Below are 13376 nucleotides of genomic sequence, written 5' to 3' on the forward strand. Positions count from 1 at the left end.
ATGGTTATACAGTAGTGTCTATGTAGCCTGAGCCACCATTTAGGTAGGTGTTTTCCGTTTCATGTTTCATGTGGAAGGCCCGGGTTCGATTCCCAGCCAGTGCCCAAACCCCAGTCACCGAATGCAGTGGCGATCCCAAGCTAAGTTAAAATAGGAGGGTTGAGTCAGGAAGGGCATCCGGCATAAAAATCTGGGCCAAGCTTGTATTTGTGCAGTGGTGACCCCTCACCGGGAGCAGCCGAAAGACCAACAACACAGTGATAGTGATGTTAACTGACAATCCATGCATTGGAAGTTTAAGAACTGATTTAAAGATCAAATTTATGGAAGTATAACAGCGCCAAAATTCCTCAAAGCAAAACAGCATACTGAATCACATTAACTGAAAAAAAACTTTAAAGCAGTTTGAAAAAAAAAAATTACAGGCAAGAATTTTTTCACTTCATGTGATTCAGTATGCTGTTTTGCTTTAAGGAATTTTGGCGCTGTTATACTTTCATGCAAATTTTATTTATTAAGGGAAGAATTAAAAACCCAAAATGTAAAGAATTAATCCCAGGAAGAAATTACTTGAATTTCCTTGTTTCATCCTGAGGATGTTTATTCAATAAAGATCACACTTCGAATCAAACAGGAAAATCTAAATGTAAAACTCAACACAATTGCAGTATGAATAGTCAAAAATAAAGATTTATTAAGTGCAAATAGTATATCTCTTAGACACACAACACACACACACCTAAAAACTACTGAAGAACAGTGTGCAGGATGAAAGGCAGACATATTTACACTCTGTGTGTATTTGGAATTAATATTCTCCATGTCAGTGTGATTAATGTGGGATTAAAGTAAAACCAGGCTTTCAGGCTCGTCTCTGGCCGAGTCTCTCCAACGCACTGTGCAGAATCTTCAGCTCCTCGTTCATTTGGCCCAGAACGTTCTGGATCTTAGCCGGCTCGTCCAGGATCTCCATGGAGCAGGTGTACGGGTCGTATCTTATAGAGAATGGCTTCTGGATGCTGGAGGAGTACTGCCTGGACAACAAACATCATCAACGGTCAACATTTCACACATTTTATTATTATTTGATAAAAAAAACATTATTAAATGTTATAAAAGTATCTACACATTTGCATTAAGTATTTTTTTAAATGGTACATTTTATTATTTCTTGTTAAATTCAAAATTATTTTATTATTTATTTTTAAACATTAACATTTTACTTAATAATTTTACCTACTGAACATTTACTCTAACAATTATTTGAAAAAACGATTAAATTTACTTGTTTTAGTTTGTTATATTTGTTAATCAAATATTATTAACTATTTAAATATTTGATATATTTATGTATTAAACCTTTTAAAACAGTTCCTGAAAATGTGTTTTTTTTTTAAGTATTACAGTTTATTCTAAGTTTTATTTATTCAAAAAGTCGTTAAATTATTATCATTTTTAAACTGCTATTGTTTTGGTAATAACCATTTTATTTATTATAGATATTTAGAGATATTTAATATTTATTAAATATTTAAAAGCTGATCTTAAATCTTAAATAATCTTAAATAATATGAGTATTAAAAGTCAGGAAATACATTTTCAAAAAGCCCTACCGCAATGTTTGTGTCTTCTGCAATAAAGTCTTAAGCAACAATCTACATTTTAAGTGAGGACTAAAATACTCTTTTTTTTAAGGTTAAATAAATACAAATGTCTCTATTAAACTTTCCCAGATTAGCTTCATTGTAAAATGGTTCTTCTCTTTCCCAGATTTAAAGTCTGTTCCTCGGTCCTGCCCCTAACCCAACCCTCTACACCTTCTCCTTAAGGCATCACCTCATCTTGTTCGTAGCATCCTCAAAACTCTGAGAGACAAAGTAGATGGGCTGGTACGTCTGGTCCTGGTACGACTGGACCGCTGTCTCAGCAGGGAGGAACGGCTTGTATTGGGGTTCATTAGAGAGCGCATACTTCAGGAACAACAACAACAAAAAAAAAAACCTATTTTAAAAACTGTCTCAAAATCTTTATACATTAGATATTTTTAAAATTACAAATGGACAATGCATCTATTCATTTTAGGTATTTTTCTTGCAATAAATTTAACTAAGAACATTAGTTATTTAAAAGATTACGCATACACATTTAATATTAATCAGACAATTAAATTAAACTGTTTATCTCATATTATAATCATATTGTGATTTTTTAAAATTCTTTCACCATAAGTTCTCCGTAGGAGGATAAAAGTCCGGCACCATATGCCTTCACTGTTCCATTCTCCTTGCAGAGCCCAAACTCAACCGTAAACCAGTAGAGCTGTAGAAGGAAGTGAGAACATAGACACTGAGTTAAATATTTTATTATTTTGCATTAAGGTTTTGCAGCCCTGTAGTAAATTTGAGTGTAAAAAAAGAAAATTGCACGTAATTCCTTAACAAACAACTAGATGTACAGTAGTAGATTTAAATATTTCTTCTATTTTTTATTGCAAATATACTGTTTCAAGTATTTTTACATTAACTTATCACACCATTTACTGAAATAATGCATAATTTGTACTACTCATACATAATTATCATTATAATAAAAGCTCCTTGCTTACAGTAGACAGCTTTTCAATGTCCTCATCAGATGCTCCAAGAGAAGCCAGTCCAATCTCCTGTGAAGAGAAAAATTTAAAATAGAAGTGCACATGTTCGTTTTCTGCACTAAATTTGCAGATTACACACACAAAGACATACATTAGTAATTACTCCACTACTAATTTTTTAAGGTTTATATTTCCCTATTTACTTTTACAAAAAAAGTAATATTTTCCTTAAATTCTCTTTTTATTTTAACTTTCAAAGTAGTACGTTTTTTTTTTAAGAAGGAAAGGACAATTAGTATAATTCACATCATTTACATTTACATTTAGGCATTTGGCAGACGCTCTTATCCAGAGCGACTTACAAAAAGTGCTTTAATGTTTACAACATTGGATACATACTTACACTGGGTTAACTAGGTTAATAACTAAGTACCATTAGTCCAACACATCTGAGTTGGACTAGGTTTACACATCAGTGTATTATTATTCACTGAAACAGAAATAATTTAATTTTTAAGCTAGTGATAACTTTTGGTGAATTTTACCAAATAATCTAATAAGCATGAAGAAAGTTAGTTTTAATTTTAGTAAATGTGCTAGTTATTTTTCATTGCTAATATAATTGCCCATTCCTTCCAACAGGATTATTAAATGTTAGCTATCCAGGATGCCAAATTTAAAAATATATATTTTCACATATCACATATTATGGTATTAAGTTAAACAAAACTTGAACTTTTGATCAGGTATTAAATAGGTACAGTACTTAAATATGTTTAAATTTACATTTTCTTAGAATTTTTTTTTTAAGTAGACTTTTAACCACATTTACTTTTGATTAAGTTTTTGACTAAGACTTATACTGGTATTTAAGTGAAGTTATTATCTATTCCCCCTTATGCAAAATAATAATAATAATAAAAAGCTGAATTGACTTACAAAAAACAACAATGATTTCATATATAAACATTTTGACAGCAAATTTCATATTCCATTGAGACAATTCCATTTTTTCAGAAAATAATCCCCCCCCCAAAAAAAAAGCAAGAATTATTTAAATTAATAATATGTTTATATTTAGATTTTTAAATTGATTTTTAGCCACATCTACTTTTGAATAAAATTCACTTTTACTTTTACTGCTATTTGAGTATAGTTTATTCCACCCTTGCAAAACAACAAAAATGGACTGGCACAAAAAACTTTTTACCTGTATACAGTATGTACTGTAAAGTAATTATTAAAAGCTGATAAAAGCTTAAATATTTATTTAAAAAAAGAAAAGCTGTAAAATGAAAAGTTAATACCTGTGAAAACTGAGCGAATTCCTTGTCTGTAAGCATGGGGATGTGTCCGAGCAGCTCGTGACAGCAGTCTCTAAATTTGAGTAAATAAAACGAGGTTAGCTTGTGTTTGCTTCTGTCTGTGTGACTGAATTGTAATGTAGAATGCACAAGGGGACTTACGGTTCTGGTGAGTGCATGGGTGATGAGGAATGGCGAATATACTGTGTGCACTGGAACACCCTGAATGCCAGACTCGCCAGGAAGTCACGTGCAGACAGCAATCCCATGGCTGGGCGCAGCTGGAAGCCTGTCTTTTCTAAAAACACATATATGTCATAAGTATCATCTGCTGCAATAATATTTGTCTTGCAAATCAGCATATAATAGTTTAAACTAAATATTATAGGGTGGAACTGAATCGGATCTTATACATACACAGCGTTACACACAGTAGCAGCAGATAAACATATGGGTAATTTAACTGACAGTTCTTCATAGGTGAGAGAGTATTGTAACAAACTTCACTCATACTGGACTGACATTAGTAATGACAATGAAATTTTAATATTGTTAAATTTTTTGTTTGTTTTTTAACGTAATTCAAAAATCAAGCTCATATATTCTAGATTCAATGCATGTAAAGTGCAAAATGCATTTTGATAAGTATGGCTTACAATTCATGAAAATCAAATATCCAATATCTCAAAACACAATGGTAGAATATTTATTTTCGAGTTTGCGTAAATCACTATTCACACAGTATAAATACTGTGTATCTTTCGGTCTAGTTCAGTACAAGCATGGGGAAGACTTGTGACTTGACAGTTGTCCAGAAGATGACCGTTGACACCCTCCATAAGAAAGGTAACCCACAGAAGGTCCTTGCTGTAAGGGCTGGCTTTTCACAGATTTTCTCAGCAAATTGTGCCGAGTACACATGTGAAGAGATATAAACTATCTGAGAAAACGTAAGTACAAAATCTTGACTTGAAAAGAAACCCATCTTCTACTGACTGACATCTGATTGTGTGCACACGTTTCTCACATAAAAAAATACAAATGGCATGTATTTTACTAATGCAACAGTAGATGTCAGTAGATGCCCTTCATTTTGTTCTTACTTTCTGCTTATTACTGTTTGATGAGGTGACACATGAAGGCCTCCTCCAGACTGGCTGTTCCTAATTCTTTCCATTTTGATTAGATTAGATTTATTGTCCATGTTTAATGTTTGGGATGTATTTTCTCAACAAACCACGACATCTTCCTTTTCTGGGCTTGCTTTGATAGTTCCTTCTGCATGGTAATTTTCACAAACTTAATATTGTATTTATATTCATTGTATGTGATCCTTAAGTTGCATGTAGGTCAAACATGGTTTTTGATGGAACCAGAATTACGCTTTTTGCCAAAAGTATGTGTGGTGTGGGGATTTGTGTTTATTCAGCTACAAGAGCATTAGTGAGATCAGGCTCTGGTGTTGGATCAAGTTCATCCCAAAGCTGTTTAACAGGGTTTTCCAATCAGGGTCTCTTGAGATCCTTGAAGTCCTGTATATGTCGGTTAGGAGACAAACTTTGGCGATATAGTGTACTTTATAGAAATGCTTATCCAAGCCTCTATTTCTCAGCTGACATGACAGTCCTAACAGAGGTTACCTTTCAGGAAACTGGACACGTCTCTAAGCTGAGGGATTTTGTCCTCTCCATAGCCGCACTCTTTCTCCAGCTGCTGCAGGCCGTCCAGGAACTGTCTGCATGCGTGAGTCGGATAGATGGAGGTTAAAGTCCTGTATACATCTCTCCTGAGAAAATATAAAACCTGTCAGGATCAGGATCATGCTCGGACTACACACTGGACATCGACTTGCGGAGTTAAAATTTTTGGCTTTTAAAGTTTTAGGTAATTAAAAAAATATTGTTGATTGATTTATTAATTATGTAAATGGAAACTACATTTCAAAAAACTTTAAAATGACCTTGTTAAAATCAATTTGTTGACTGCTGCTACGACCACTACTACTACTAATATAGTTACATTTGCACACCCTAAGGCAACAAAAGAGCAACAACAACAAAAAAAAGGTTTTGCATAAGCTATTTGGTTTATTATATGAAACCCACCAAGTGGCAACCTCTTCTGGAGTATATTCAACATATGGTAAAGGGTCGCCGCTGCGAAAAATGAAAATAAAAATGATTATACTGTACATATTTACATTTTTATTTACATTAGAAAAAAAGCATTATATTCACTGTAATACACAGTATTACATACACTCATTTACTGTATTAAAAAGGATGTTCTTTCCATACTGGGGATTTACTGTGAACGTAGCATCTCTAAATCATTATGATTTGACTTACTGTTTATAGTTGAAAGCCAATTCAGAGATTAACGCTCTCCGTTTTCTGTATTCTGCATCGTTAAACCCCTGGATTGAACAGAAAGCTAAATTACTGCAGGCTTTATCACACTGAGTTTCTGTTCACATCAAATACATTAATAACACAGCACTACGAGTTCTACAGTAGATACTTGAAAGGGGATTTAATAGCGTTTAATAGCTGCTATAATGTAAACATAAACAGGGATTAGTTTTGTGGACATTAAATAACATTAAATGCAACTATAAATAAAAAAAGTATAAAGTGTTGTTTATTAAATGATTGAAAAAATTAATTATTGGCAAATTGCTGTGGTATAAGAGCAGCCTAACACTTCTGCAGATGCTCTTACAAGAGAATATTTAATTTTAACATAGTAACAGTAACTTACTGTATGATTCATCATGTCATATGTTTTTGATTATTTCTCATAACAGCATGACATACAGTATCTTATCCCTTATTCCTCATATAACTCATGATACAATTAAAAGTTACATACAGGGTGGTCTTGATCGATGTCAGGGTCGTACTTTGTAATTACGTGAGTGCATTTGTCCAGATCGCTGATCTTTCGTGGGAACCAGGGAACTGAAATGATAAAATAGTAAAAAACAGTAATGTTCAGATTATACATATAGTTTATCACATGCAAGTATAGACAAAAAGAGTTAAATGGATTTCATTTTAATTAAGACACTTCAAAAAGTGTCACCTGGTGCGGTCTTCTGCTACTGTAGCCCATCAGCTTCAAGGTTCAACATGTTGTGTGTTCAGAGATGCTCTTCAGCATGTCTCAATTGTTACTTTGTGTTAAAGTTTCCTGTCTATCAGCTCAAACCAGCCTGACCATTCTCCTCTGACCCCTGACATCAACAATTTTAAGCATTTTAATGAACTGCCCTTACTGGATATTTCCTCTTTTTCCAACCATTTTCTGCAAACCCTAGAGATCCCAGTAGATCGCAGTTTTGATAATACTCAGACCAGCCCGACTGCTGTCTGGCAACATCAATCATAATTCATATGTATACCTACAAGTCCTAACAGCTCATATACATTAACTAAGGATGAGAAGATTATATACAAGGAGCGTTCAGGTCAAACCGGGACTTGTGATACCATTTCTTGTGATTTTTCCTACATTCTCTATAGCTTTTGTTTGGAGCTGGGTAGTATTCTGATTTACACCCAAAGCAACTTATTTCACTCAACTCACTGCATTCTGTTTGGTTGTGGGGGATTGTGTTGCCACATGTGCTCTTTAACTGCTGTTCTGCAGGTCCCACTGAGCAGTAGTCTTCTCGACCATCACTTTGCAGTTTCACCCCTTCTCTCTGTCTGGAGATTTGAATGGCTCTTTCCAAGGTGAGCTTCAGTTGCAGTTTTTGGGAAACTTATTTGTCCAGAACTCAGTTCTCTTCCTCACTTGCTCCTCTTTCAGCAGTCCGAAGTCACAGTTTTGTGCTGGCTCATAAAGACCTGTCACGAAAGCTTTAACTATCTCTCCCTGCACATTTGTAAAAGAATTCACAGTCATGGATTGTGTTCATTTTAGGCATGAAGTGTTGGTTGTCCTTTTTCATGACTGTGTCATAGTCGAGCAGGCTTTGTACATAAGAAACACCAATGTAGTGCAGTTACGGTGCAGTAATAAGCAGAGAAATCAAACAATCAAATGTCCTAGAAAACAGCTGAGTTTTCAATTTAATTTTAAAGCTAGCTTGAGTTGGGGCACATTTATCATCTACCAAAAACTGGTTCCATCTGTGTGTGGTTACTTCTTATTCGAGACTCTACCAGCTGACTGCTTCCTAAAGATTTCAGAGCCCTGCTGGGTTAATATTCTATGAGGACATGAGCAATATATTTTGACCCCTTTTTACTAAGTGATTTATAAGCTAGTAGTTACACTTTAAAGACTATTCTGTGGGTAACCGGTAACAAGTAATGGTCCTAATGTTTGTTTGTTTTTTCTCAGTGGAATGCCTATACACACAATCAATGTAAATAATCTTAGAGAGCAAAAATACCTAGGACAAAACTAAATAAAATAAAAAGTAAATAAAAGTCAGTGAAGTAAATAAAAGCATAAAAATGGATGAATAATGTAAATAAACAAGAAAAAATTTATGAAATGTATGTTTTTAAAAATCTTAATTATTAAAGGTAATAAAAAAAAAACAAAGAACCTTTAATAGACTGAAAGAAGCTGAAAAAAGACGGGGCTTTGGCTTTCGTTTTAAATTATAAATAGTGGGAGCATACATAATGTTATCCAGGAGATTATTCCAAAGCCTATGTGCATCATATATCCAGAAATACACCAATATTTTTAACTTTATTGTACAAACATAAGAACCAAGCAAATTAACTAGACTGGAAAACCAATCTAGTGGGATCAAATACAATTACAGTACAGTACTTCAGTTGTGTTTTTGGTTATTTCCAAAAGGTTTTTTTTTATATCAAGACAGTTAAATAGGCTGCCTAGTACACATGAAGGTAACATTTTTTGACAGCGATAAAGAATTTTCTGTTTCTTAAAGGTGGTGCCAAGGAAAGCATGTATAATGAAAAAATTGAGAGAAAAACCATTGGCTCAGTTGTGATCACGTGACGATTGGCGTAAAAAAATAAGAAGCGCATGCGTGATTTATGATACTCGGTACTTGTAAACCAAGACTTGTTCGTTTTCCAAGTCAAAATTTATTAAAAATCTTTGCTCGTCTTGCGGAACACTCGCAAACCGCGTTACTCGCAGTCCGAGGTTTCACTGTACTTTACAGTTCTCACAGGTTTCTCACAGGTTTGCTACACAAGTAGCAATAGGGTTAAAGATTGAGAGTTTAAACCAGATGAGAGCACAAGATCTAGTGTATGAACCTTCTGATTTATTGGAGTTGATATTAATTGAATGAGATTAAAAGAGTCAACAAGTACTAATAAAAATGCACAAACCATGCATACACCGATCAACCATTATATTTTGACCACCCACCTAATATTGAATAGATCCCATCTTTCGCACTACAGTATGTGTTCTGACGCCTTTCTAAGGGAGCCAGCATTAACCTTTTCAGCAACTAAAGTTATGGCCAACCATAACTGTGTCACTGTTTCCATGGTTCTCCCTCCTTGGATCACTTTTGGTGTGTCCTGACCAGCTGCAGTTTTGGAGTCGCTTTGAGCCAGTCATCTAGCCATCACAATTCCTTATAATTTTCCTCAAATGCTTATGCTTGACCATTTTTTCTACTTCAGAAACAAAGTGTTTGCTTGCTGAAGGACTGTTGAGTCATTCTAAGCATAGGGACTGATGAGGCCCTCTGCCTGGACAGTAGCACTGCCAGCAGCATTGCAATCTCTGAGCACTGAGTTCCAACAAACACTCGTTCTCCTATTCCACTGGGAAGTGAATTATTGTTTAATTTTGTACGGAGACAATTACGGAGAGGACTGCTACTAGCAGAATTATTACCACAGAGTCACCCCTCTGATTTTTATTCACCTTATTGGTGCTAATTAACTGATCAATTCCTTACCAAATAAGAAGTTTATACAAGTGTGCCAATAGTATACTTCTTGTAGCTGAGTAAGTATGCTTTCAGTTCACTTTTTATGTACATATCAGAGATATACTTAACACAAATATAATTGAACCTGTATACACAAATGTTTCAGCATACTTTGGCCCAAACTTAAGTATACTTTGGCATACTCAGGACAAATATAATTAAGTGTTCTTGCCTTATAAATAAAGATCAAGAATATATGTTTTGCTGTTCAGGGTTAAATAGTTAAAGATACATAGTACATGGTTGGAATGGAACCTGATCTGTTATGTACACATTGTTAAAACCCACAAAGAAACGATTTACGATTTATTTACGATTGTTTATTTTTGCATTTTTAAATTTGATTTCTAAAGTGTGGGGGTTTAAATGTATGATGTTAATGGTTTCAACACTGGACTTCTGCTACACCAAGCAAACCACAGCAAAGAAGACCATGAGGAAAGACATTTTTGCTTTCATTTAGTTTGTTGGATTTGCCTCAGTCATTTACCAAGGCAGAAATTTAAATAGCCTATTATATTGAATTAGCAGAATTTTTTTTTTATATATATAAACATTTATTCCAGAGTATTTTGTGTGATTTCTATATGGTATTTATTAGTTACCTTAAAGTCTATTTAAAGTACAGTTGAGTATTTTATTTGACTATTTTTTTTATAGGAAGTTATAAATAAAAACCTAAGATTTAAAGAACAATGGTTGTTAAGTGGGAGGGGCTTAAAACCTTTTTTGACATGTTCTAAGATTTAAATAATATGGTGGTTAAAAAAAAGCATAAACGGACAAAACGAAAACCAGGTACATCGAAATATTACTTTGGCAAAACTGCAGTTTAAAAGGAGATTTGTCGCAGTTAAAGGCGCGATTTAATTAAATCCTGTTTAAAGCAAGAGCACTCAGTTTTAAAACGTCAAGAATATTCCTTATTCCATGTCGGGATCCAAAACTACAAACCATTTAACTCAGGGCGGCGTCAATCTTTATTCTCCCTGATCTTTATAAATTATTGTCCAAAAGTTTACGCACCCCGGTCGTCCTGCAGAAGCCGCACTTCATCTGCCACTCTTCTGAGCGCGTTAATGAAGGTGTCGGTGTCAGCGCTGTGCACTTCACACTGCATGAAGAACTCCAGCTCATCGGAGGGCATCTTCTTACACCTCCGAGCTGCACGGCTCTCCAGGTGCAGCAACTTTGCCTCAAAGGTCTTTAATTAGACAGAGAAATAATAATAATAATAATAATAATAATAATAATAATAATTTTTAATGATGATTCTGTATTAAAGAGCTGCTAAACCTTTTAAAATAACAATCAATAACCTAATAACCTAATCTATCTGCAAGTCCCCCCCCCAAAGCAACACAACGCGTGAATGATTTTTTACATGAAATATCAAGTTGGCCGCAGCAGATTGGTAAATATACGAGCCTTAATGCAGCATGCATTCCTAAAATTGATTGACTGTTTTCGAAAAAATAATAATCATTTGCCATATCTGGAAAATTTTTCACCAAGACATCAAAATATGTTATTCTCATTATTAAATATTTTGCCATTACGCACAGATTCAGTTTCATTTTCACTTTTATCCTGTTCTTTACACAAATAAAACTATTTTCACGGTACTATTTTTACGCCACACGTAAAATTGCACATCAAGGTGCAGTTAACTTAATTTCGCTTATCTACAGAAATCACTCTACATGTTTTTTTTTCAACACGGATTGCCGAGTGAATCAGGTTTCATAAGAAATATCATGTATTAAAGTTGACTGGAGCAGATCGATCCGATCTAAGTCTAAGTTTTTTTTTTTATTTATGCGTTTTCAGAATTGATCGGCAATTGGCAACAGACGCTTTTTCTTGGTATATTGGCTGAAATCTGCACCAAGACATCATATGTGGACTGTATCCCCTTAAAAGATTTAGAAAGCTGTATTACTTAACTTCCGAGTGGGATTACAAATGCGAAATATGCGGGGAAAAGCGCATGAGAAAAAAATATCTCTATTTTAGCTCTATTTATTTATTTTTGTGTGTCTGAAAAGGTTTTTTTTTTTTTTTTGTAATAGTTACGAATCAGGATTAGAAGTGTATCCTGTGGACTATATTGATACACTAATTTATTAAAAACCTCTTAATTTAAACACACCATAAATAAGCACATACCACACGAATACTTCAATAATACACTGGGGTTCTTAAACTAATAATAATAATATGATTATTATTGGTCTATATCTTATTAGTTCTTTAAATATGCAGTAAGGAATATTTTAGATGTTTCGTCACAATTAAAAGGTTATTTATAAAGCATTTATTGATAAATATTTGTATGCATTTATTCATTTCTATACATTTATTACAGTCTTATGGGGAAAAATCTTGAATCTCAGACTAACAAATCCTACACAACACACGCATAGATCTGATTTTGTGTATCAAACACACTCTAACCTGTACCTCTCCTTAATGCTAGGATGGTACATTAAAAGCGCACCGCTTGTGCCTTATTTAAAATGATTTAAAAGTTTACTTCAAACAGTTGCGGTTTACTTATGTATCTCATATAATGTTAAAGTTATAAAAAACATAGGAAAGAAGATGAAAGCTCTCACACTTGATGCCACTGCCACAAAGATAAGGAAATGTGCAGTTTAGTACTCTTTTCTTCCAGCAGGAAGTAAATGATGCAAAAAAAAAAGAACTAGGAGATAGGTGTTTGTTTGTTTTTTTTGTTTTTTTTTGCCTATTGATATTTTAGATTTTAGATGATTTTAGAGCGCCTTGTCAGTGCCTCACCTCGAAGACTTTCCCAGCCTTGAAGAGGCCAGCATTTCTGTCGTTCTTTTGCGTAAAGACGAGATGGAGAGTCACTTTCCCGCTTTTTTCTTCAAACACCACGTTGTCCCCGCTGCGCGATGGACCCGGAGATGCTGTGGCTGTGCTTCCCCTGTCTCTCTCCCTGTCTCTCTCTTTGTCCTTCTCCCTGTCCCTCTCCCTCTCCCTGTCCCTGCGCGCGTCCTCGATGAGACTCCGCTTTCTGCCGCTGAAGGGCACACTCTGCGCCACGCTCTCCGTCTTCATTTCACGTCTCTACTGCAGACTTTTCTCAGCTTTGTCTTGGCTTCAGGCTTCTCCTTATGTGCTGTCATGTAACCAGCGATTTATATACGCCGGGAAATCGTGAGATCTTTATGTAAATGCGGTGCAGGAGCGCGGACACCGTGGGCGCAGCGCTGCGTCACGCGTTTGCGCTTTCCACTTCCATTTTAAGAAAAATAAAACGCCGACCACGAATGAGCTCTGAAAACAAGGTCTAATCCGTGTCACAGTGCATATACAGTCTAGATTTATTTATTTATTAATTTATTTTTAATTTAGGTTTGGAAAAAAAAGCTTCGGCATTGGAGATACAGTATATATAGTGCTCTCCAAGGTACTATAACCAGTAATAATAATAATAATAATAATGATAATAATAATAATAATAATAATAATAGATTATTGTTTCTGTTTTTTTCTCCGTTAG

General features: G+C 34.5%; 1 protein-coding gene across 1 annotated transcript; it reads right to left on the reverse strand.

Moving 5' to 3' along the window:
* Window positions 1-862: 862 nt before the first annotated feature.
* th2 (tyrosine hydroxylase 2) lies at window positions 863-12931 on the reverse strand. Its single transcript, XM_053508585.1, has 12 exons — window positions 12647-12931; window positions 10871-11048; window positions 6769-6857; window positions 6246-6313; window positions 6003-6053; window positions 5538-5683; window positions 4060-4195; window positions 3901-3970; window positions 2606-2662; window positions 2224-2319; window positions 1837-1970; window positions 863-1034 (listed from the first exon to the last, which is right to left on the reverse strand). The coding sequence occupies exons 1-12, from the start codon at window positions 12929-12931 to the stop codon at window positions 863-865; spliced, it is 1482 nt and encodes a 493-aa protein (XP_053364560.1).
* Window positions 12932-13376: the final 445 nt, after the last annotated feature.

Source organism: Clarias gariepinus, chromosome 12 (assembly GCF_024256425.1).
Source record: "Clarias gariepinus isolate MV-2021 ecotype Netherlands chromosome 12, CGAR_prim_01v2, whole genome shotgun sequence".
NCBI lineage: Eukaryota > Metazoa > Chordata > Actinopteri > Siluriformes > Clariidae > Clarias > Clarias gariepinus.

Bases quoted from the DNA above. Each gene is read 5' to 3' on its own strand.
- th2 (XM_053508585.1), bottom strand. From the start codon at position 12,931: ATGAAGACGGAGAGCGTGGCGCAGAGTGTGCCCTTCAGCGGCAGAAAG. The intron at 6,314-6,768 runs GTATGTAACTTT...TGTTCAATCCAG, and splicing joins ACATCGATCAAGACCACCCT to GGGTTTAACGATGCAGAATA. The intron at 5,684-6,002 runs GTGGGTTTCATA...ATATTTTCTCAG, and splicing joins CCAGAAGAGGTTGCCACTTG to GAGAGATGTATACAGGACTT.